The sequence below is a fragment of the Chaetomium globosum genome, genomic scaffold (genome assembly GCF_000143365.1).
Source record: "Chaetomium globosum CBS 148.51 scaffold_7 genomic scaffold, whole genome shotgun sequence".
In the NCBI taxonomy this organism is placed as follows: Eukaryota; Fungi; Ascomycota; class Sordariomycetes; order Sordariales; family Chaetomiaceae; genus Chaetomium; species Chaetomium globosum.
The window spans coordinates 1550567-1558406 of record NT_165982.1 but is presented as its reverse complement, the minus strand read 5'-3'; the positions used below and the strand labels follow the sequence as shown (position 1 = coordinate 1558406).

The window sequence follows — 7840 nt, the reverse complement described above, 5'->3', positions numbered from 1 at the left end:
CAGGACTCGGCCCTGTAATCCCTGGGCTCGGCACCACTTAGGGCGAGGGACGAGGGCTGCGGAAGTGAACCTAGTTAGCGCCGAACCAGATATCCAACTTACCCCTTACACAGCAATAGACGGCATTTTTGAGTCAGTGTACCCTTCCTTACCGCTTCAAGAGGGAAACTCCAAACCTGGTGGCCATTGTGCGGGAATGGCTACCTTTTACCGCCTCCCTTCTCAGGGCGGCTCAAGCTGATGAAGCACAGATTCCCCGTCACCAAAGCAAGTGACTCTCTAAACTCATGGCCGATCAAGACAAGTAGAGTAAGGACGCCCAGTACACCGAGTTCCTCGCGCAAAGGCTAAGGTTACCGAACAGCCTGGGCCATGATGTCGTTATCGGTGGAGACAGGGGAAAGAAGAAGGACGGAACACAACCCAGGCGTTGTAGCCAGAAAGTGGCACCACAGTATGTTTTGCATTGACAGATAATATGACAAGTATATACACACACACATAGCTACAACTGTACACCACCACACCATACTACCCAATTAACCACGTACCCAACACCCCCTTCAACACCTTACCACCCCCCCTTCTCAAACATCTTCGGCAGCAGAATATCATCAAACGCCCACAAAATGGCCTGAAACTGGACACTGAACGCGCCCCCCGTCCACCAGGTATCCCTCCTACCCTGCAGGGCGTACAGCTTCTGAATAAACCCGCTCTTGAGCTCCTTGGCGGGCACATTCATATGCATGGCGCCATGGTCGGCCCACGCGCGGAACTCCAACTCGCCCCCCGGATCCGCCGTCTTGGGCTGCACAGTGCCCTGCTTCATCAGGCGGGCAAAGTCCTGACGGACCTGGGCCTGGGCCTTGGCCTTGTCGAACTGCTCGTCGCCGACCATGAGGACGCGGAACAGGTCCGAGTTGCCGCCGAGGTAGTCGAAGCGCACGTTGAAGTTGGGCTTGGGCAGGGCGACGTAGTTGGCCGGGCTGGCGGCGCGGGGGGTGTTGACGAGGGAGACGTTGCGGGGCAGGGAGGGGTGCGACACGACGCCCGCGTGGATGGACGAGTAGCGGAATTTGGAGAAGGTCGATTGCTCGACCAGGTCCAGGCCGAAGGGCGCCATGTTGGAAGGCGTCGGTTCGATGGCCATGAGTAGGCGGCGCGCGAGGATGATGGTGACTTTGCCGGAGGCGGACTTGGTCCAGAGGGTGTGGGCCGAGCGAGGTGCGGAGGGATTGTTGGACCTCGGTATTGAGGAGGACGTCGTTGCCGAGGCGGGATTGGATGGCTTCGTAGAGAGCGATGTTGCGGCGGCTGGTGGGGGTAAAGGTGGCGCCCTGGCCGAGGAAAGCGCGGATCATGGGCTGGCCGAAGGCGCCGAGCACGTAGAGGGTCAGGGCGTTCATCATGTCGCCGGTTCCCATGCCGGTGATCTGGAAGACCTGGTTGACGGCGGCGTGGAGCTGGTACTTCTCGACGAACTTTCCGAAGGGCAGGAGCAGGTCCTCGGGGATCTTGCCCGGGGCCGGGAAATTCCAGTAGCCCGGCAAGAAGTACTCCTCGTAGGCGGCGGTGGCATTGAGGAAGCGGCCCAGGGCGGCAACGCGGTCCTCGTTGCTGGGAGGGGTGAAGTCGACGGCAGCGCCCGAGCTGAAGTCGGCGTACTTGGAGGTCAAGGCAACGCGGGGGGCGGCGCCGACAGCCACGCCCATGCGCTCGAAAAAGGCCCTGGCCGGGCCGTAGTCATTGAAGCTTTGCACGCCAAAGTCAAACGGCGTCCCCGTCTTGGGGTCGTCGTAGGTTGAGACATGGCCGCCCTGGGGTGATGTCAGTGGATATGCCTCACACTACGTTGCGGATGTTGCATAATTACCAAGCGGCCGGCCTTCTCAACAAGCACGATGCTCTTCTTGAAGTCCTCCTTCAACCGGATGGCAGCATAAGCACCGCTGGCGCCACCGCCGATGATGGCAACGTCCCTAGTGACAATATCCGGGAGCCAGGAGGTGGCCGAGACGGCGGTGGCAGCGGCAAGCAGACCACTTGCGAGTCTGAGAGTGAGAACCATAGTTTGTGTTAAAGTCGTCCGAGTCGGGAACGTGGGGACAACCTCGAATGAAAAAGAACGGACGCAGTCAACCGACTGCTGGGGTCTGATTAAGAGGAGCGACCGTGAATGAAAGGTGAGGTATTCATGAAGTTCATTTCCTGGGACGGAGGCGGCATGGTCGCAGTCTTATTCACCGCGCCACCACGTGGAAAAGCCCCCGAACATCCGAGAGCAGCCGACTGGACGGACTAACTGAACCTAACTAATTCCTGGATGGAACAAGCGGGAAGTAACCAACCCAACTCGTGCAACCGCAATGTCTTGCCCCTGGCGGATAGCATCTGCCGAAGCGCTCAAATGGTATGGTCTCGGTTGCCGAGCCTCATTTGCATTGCGCTGCGACTTGGCTATTGATTCTAGCCCCTCTTGTCCGTGGAGTTACCGCGGGTTGTTGGTTGCAATGGGCTTCCATTGCTGGCTGATGATACCTGGTATCTCAATGGCAAGGGGAAAGGGCCCACGAACCCCCATGAACCCGGCCAGGGCCCGAAGCCAACCACAATTGCCCTTCTTCAGATGCTCTTCCCTGAGACTGGGCAGCCCAGGGTTGTGTTGTCCCTGCCCTGGAGAGCCACTTTAGGACCCGCTGTGTGCCGCCAGCCGAGGACTGTTGGAATGGAAGGCGGGATTTCACCCCACTTGGGATCGTGGCCCGGTGTTCCATTCCAGATTGTCCCTTCCAGGAGAGGCTCGGTCTCGGTGGTTCTCTTCGATTCATGCACTCTCGGGGTCGGCGGGGGTTTGGTTTGTGATGTTTCGACCCCGTTTTCCTGTGGCCTTGTTGGACTTTCCGGCTGTTCTGGCTCGTTTGGGCTTCGCGTCCCGGAAAAGAGAATTCGCCTGCGCCGGGCAGGTGCGTGAAGTTGCAACTGTGCAATAAAACCCCGGCCAGTGTTGCATTAGTGTCGACGCTTGTGATGCAGAACACAGAAAGAAAACATGACATCCACACCATCGGAGCGGATTCGGGCAAGCGACCCCCCGCGGCTTGAATTGTCATGGTTCGATATCATCAATTGCTAAGCCATTGTTCGCATCCACTCGTGGAACACGAAGAGCTGGTCCGCGGACTGGGAACCCTTCTCCAGCATCTCAGAAGATTGACGCCAAGCCGCCGGGACATCGCGGGGGATTTGCGAGCGGAGCCCCGGGCACTGATGGAACGGTCCCACTGGTCCCCATCAGGGAATAACCCGGACCATCACCACAACACCAACATAACACTTAATCATTTTGGCGACGAACAAGTTGTTGAACTCAATATTGGCATTCGCAACCCGCACCGAACTAATAAGGTAGCTAGAACATTTACTTAACCGAAACGCGCACCTCGGTGGTCCTGACAATCCCCCTCGCCGCGGCCTCGGGGCTAATGACGGCATGCGGCGGTGGCGTGAGGCGCAGCGTCCCGGGCGCGGCCCCCAAAATCATCTCCTCGCTGCCCGAGCCCTCGGCCGAGCCGTGCTTGTAGAAGCTCGTCGCCGTGCTGTACGTCTCGCCCTTGCCGTTGGACAGGTTCCCGTCGTCGGCCGACCCGCGCGCCGTCTCCAGTTCGTACTCGTGCGCGGACGCCTGCTTGCCCGTCCCCGTGCCCGTCCCCGTGTTGCCCCCCGTGCCCGTGCCCGCGCCGTAACCTCGGCCCGTCATTCGGTTGCCTCGTGAGTGTGAGCCGTAGCCGTACCGCCCGCCGGGGGTGTTGTAGTAGCGGTCGGTGGTGTTGAGTTTGAGGATGCGGCTGAAGAGGGGTTTGAGCGAGGTTGCGCACGCGGCGATTATGCCGAGTTGGAGTTGGAGACTGGCGGAGGGGTGGTGGTTAGTCTTGGGTTGATGTGGATGGAAGCAGATGAGACAGGCAACGCGTGACTTACAATCCCCAGAACTGGATGCTTTGGTTGAACGTCTTATCGGGCATTCTAGCGAAAGCGATCTGGTAGACGGACTTGACGATACCCATCGCCACAGCACTAGAGACGGGTTAGTTGGGCGAGAGGCGGGTAGAGACGGAGCGCACGCAGGCATGAACCTACAAATATCCCAAGCTCAAGATGGCGATCAAGTAGACCTTCAGCTTCCGCTTCATCTTCAGCGTCCAGATAATTGGGATCGGGAAAGTGGCGAAGAGCACGTCGGTAAAGATGTTGAACCCCGTGTTGACCAGCGCGAAGGTGACGAACAACGGGATGGGGTAGCATTTGGGCTTGACGGCGGGATTCCAGTACCCCTCCATTGGTTGGCAGTAGAGTAAAAAGGTCATCATGCCCATGAACGTGTAGCAGCAGACAATCACTAGAGCCCCAGTCAGTCGTCCAACTCTCGGCGTTGAATCTCGAGGACCGAAGGGTAAATACCGATTGTCGCCCAGAGACTCCAGCGATACCATCCGCCGGAGCTAAGCCTCAGCAGGTTGAAGCCGATAGATACTTTTAGAAACCCGAGTGCCCAGGTGGCCGAGATGATGGACTGCCAGAAGCCAGCATGCTGAAAGATTATCATGTCCTCGTGCAAGATGGTTTCTTGATGTTTTCCCAGGCCATGGTAGGCTTGTATGATAAACACGCTCCATCCTCCTATGGCACATAACTGTTGCGCCGTGGTCAGCACGCGGCCATCTCCAAAGCCTTGGCGCCAGGTCGGCAACGTACAGCAGATAACACCATGCAAATATCATCCTTGCCAAAGGTTTTGATGACCACGGCTCTGGCGTAGACCCTGAGGGCCACGAAGGTGAGGGCGATGACATGGAACACCGTCAAGACTCCCAAAATCATCCCCGTGTTGCTCTCGGCGGCCCGGACGGGGTCGATATCGGTCTTCGGACCGCCGGGAGGCCCTGTCATGGACATCTTGGTTGCAGATCTCCCGCCAATCCGCCAGTCAGCGGAGGGCGGCCCTGGGGTGGTGGGTTCGATCGACGATCGTTGAGTCGGGGTCCCTCATGGGAGGTCCCAACTTGGGTTCCGCGGACAATTCGAGGTTGGGTAAAGAGTCGATTTGACGATTTGCAGAACAGGGAAAAGGGGCCCCATTCCATGGCAACCCAGAGGGGTGTTGCTTCTTTTTATCAAGCTTTCCTTGTCGCCAGATCTTGCACCGAGCCGAAAACGCGTGTTTTCAGGGGTCAACCCCAGAATATCGACTGCATCCAGATCCCGCAGAGTCCACCACCAATCTAGGCTCGCAGTTTTTGGTACCGGCGTCGTACTGCATAACAGCCATGTCGCAGCGCAGCGTCCTTGCGTTCTTGGAAGCTCTGTGTCTGTCTGATCGCTGCGTTCTTACCTGCCCATTCCAGCGCTTCAGTGCCCGCCTAAAGGATCGCGCAAGCTCGAGACCAGATTCTCGACTGCAGCCCACCTTTCGAGCCGTTCATGCCGGGAGCTTGGAAGTGATACCCCCGGCTGCATGATTGCCTCGCCGAAGACCCGCATGAGGTTGCATTGTCCAGGCCCGAAAGGATCCCCCGAGTGTCCTCAGTGACTCCTAACCGAATGAATCGGCTTTGCGAGCCGACAAAGATGCCCCACCACCAACCGTGTTTCTCCCTTTCTCGTGTGTTCTTTTCTTCTTTTGCCCCGTCGGACTGGTTCCTGCAAAACAATTTACCTCGTGCTCGTGGCAGATAGCATCCCAGGGACCGCCACGCATCCCGCTTGCGAAACCGAGCAGGCATGGCAGCTGTCATCGGTAATTGCCGAAGAGCACACCGACCCATCCCGTGTGTCTGAGACAAACGAACAGCCTCGGTGGGGCGGGTAAACACAGTTTTAGGTGAGTGTACATACACTAGCAGAGCCTGCTCTTGCGCTGTGACATCGCTTCCTCTGTTTGAGAGGGCGAGGAAAATTTAGGACCTGCCTCGGGCATGCGCCCCTTTGCTCGGCGCTCCGCTTGGCGCCGGTCAAGTCGAGCTGCAAGCGACAGCGAGAATGGGGAAGGCTTGCGACACGTGAGCTTCGGCCGCATTTGCGTAATTCCAGAAACCGATTGTCCTGGGAAAGGAGACATGGAAGGTGCTTCGAAGTTTGGGCAAGGCACGAGCGAGAGACACATCCCGCCCCACCTGCCCGGTTTCCACCCATCCCTTGACAGTCGATCGAACACAGGAGAATCGACTTCAGAGAGACCAGCCGCCTACACAATAAACACATTGCGATGAGGGTCCGGGCCGCCCGGCACTCGCGTTAGTTTCCTTAGTTATTTGCCTTCTTTTCTTGGACGATTAGCGGCGGTGATTGTCCGCAGCTTGGGCGTTTCATGTCGGGCTATGCCTGTTTCTGAGAATGATTTTCCCGGGTTGTTCCTGTCAGTCGAGGACGGGGAAGAACCTTCCCTTCCGATCCGGATTGGCGTTCCAAGCGGGCCACATTCCGATTTTGAACCCCACCACGTGCCCCACAAGGGCCAGAACCAATCGAGGAAATATCGAGGAAATATTGTTTCTGTGCCGCACGCAGGGCCACCAAATCACATGTTTTTGGATTTTTGTTGACATCGCCAAGAAACTCGAGCCCATGGAGTCGCCAGAAAAACAACCAGGCCCGAGCACTTCAACCAGATTTCCGGCGAAGGCGCCATCTCGAGTTGACTCGACCCGATCTCCGCGCCGCTTCACCGGCGAATCAGTAGACCATCTTCAACCACACCAGTCGTCGTCCCGTCACCGCCAAGGAGGGGTCCTCCACCTTTTGCCATGTCTCACCTTTGCGCACAGCCCAAGGACAACTCGTCCTGTCCCGGCGAGTCCACAACCGCGCGAACCACCGCCTCGCGTTCCGCCGGGTTCGCCGTCGAGGCCGAAGTGTGTGTCCGTGTCCCGGCATAACTGCTTTGCCATATGATGCTCTGGTTACAATGGAAGCCGTTCCTGTTTAAGCCTGGGGTAGTGCAGGTACACCGTACATATGGGTTGCTTCGCTTGCTTGCTTGGGGGCCAAATCCAGTCTCACGCAGCCAGGCGCCAAGTAAACATGATTCGGCCTTGGGCCATTGCCAAGCGCAAATGCTCACTAGCTATTCGTCGTTGCTCTCTCATAAATGAGCGAAGGGGTGAGTCGGGCGTTGCTCAGAGAAGAGGGGTAATCTGAGAGCGTGGCTGTGCCGCGATATTCGAGTGGTCTTGAGCAACACAGGAACCTCCTTCCAGCTCATCACATAAAGTTTTCTCCTAGCAGAAGCCTCAATTCATCGGCACAACCCAAGGTTGGCTAATGTGCCTGCTGTGTAGTGGTGGTCAAAACCCTCCATTCGTCCATCATCCTACTCACAGCGCCCATCTCGAAAACCGAAACCCTGTCGTCTAGAAACCATGAGCTACATTACCCGCTTTTTTCTAAACCTACTTAACCTCATTATTCCAATCCCAGGCCGGGATATTGAGGTACCGATAGAAGCAACACCTTGTATAGCCAGTATCTTACCGACAGCAACAACGCCCTCTGCAGTCAGCATTTTACCAGCGGTAGCAACACCCAGCATCTTCAGCATCTTTGCTCTCGATCCAACTGGATGGGATCCTGATCCTACAATCCATGTCTCTGTCATGCGTGTCGACATCAGTCGGTCACAAACCGAGTATTGGGTCGTGTGTTACGATCACACCTGGATAGAATATGACGAATCCCAACCACCCCCATGTAACTTTCTTGCAGGGGTGAGTGTGACCATCAACCCCACCGAGATGATGTTGGATATACGTCGAGTCTCGCTGGTCGGGCGCATAGGACGTAC

At 57.2% G+C, this 7840-nt stretch overlaps 2 protein-coding genes across 2 annotated transcripts; both read right to left on the bottom strand.

The window, feature by feature from the left end:
• Positions 1-571: 571 nt before the first annotated feature.
• On the bottom strand, positions 572-2071 carry CHGG_10080 (uncharacterized protein; the record flags this gene model as incomplete). The annotated part of the gene is made up of 3 exons (XM_001228006.1): positions 572-1198; positions 1248-1820; positions 1877-2071. 3 exons carry the CDS (start codon positions 2069-2071, stop codon positions 572-574), a joined length of 1395 nt encoding a protein of 464 aa, XP_001228007.1.
• Positions 2072-3421: 1350 nt separating this feature from the next.
• Positions 3422-4956, bottom strand: CHGG_10079 (uncharacterized protein; the record flags this gene model as incomplete). The annotated part of the gene is made up of 4 exons (XM_001228005.1): positions 3422-3908; positions 3982-4077; positions 4141-4334; positions 4756-4956. 4 exons carry the CDS (start codon positions 4954-4956, stop codon positions 3422-3424), a joined length of 978 nt encoding a protein of 325 aa, XP_001228006.1.
• Between the last annotated feature and the right edge of the window lie 2884 nt (positions 4957-7840).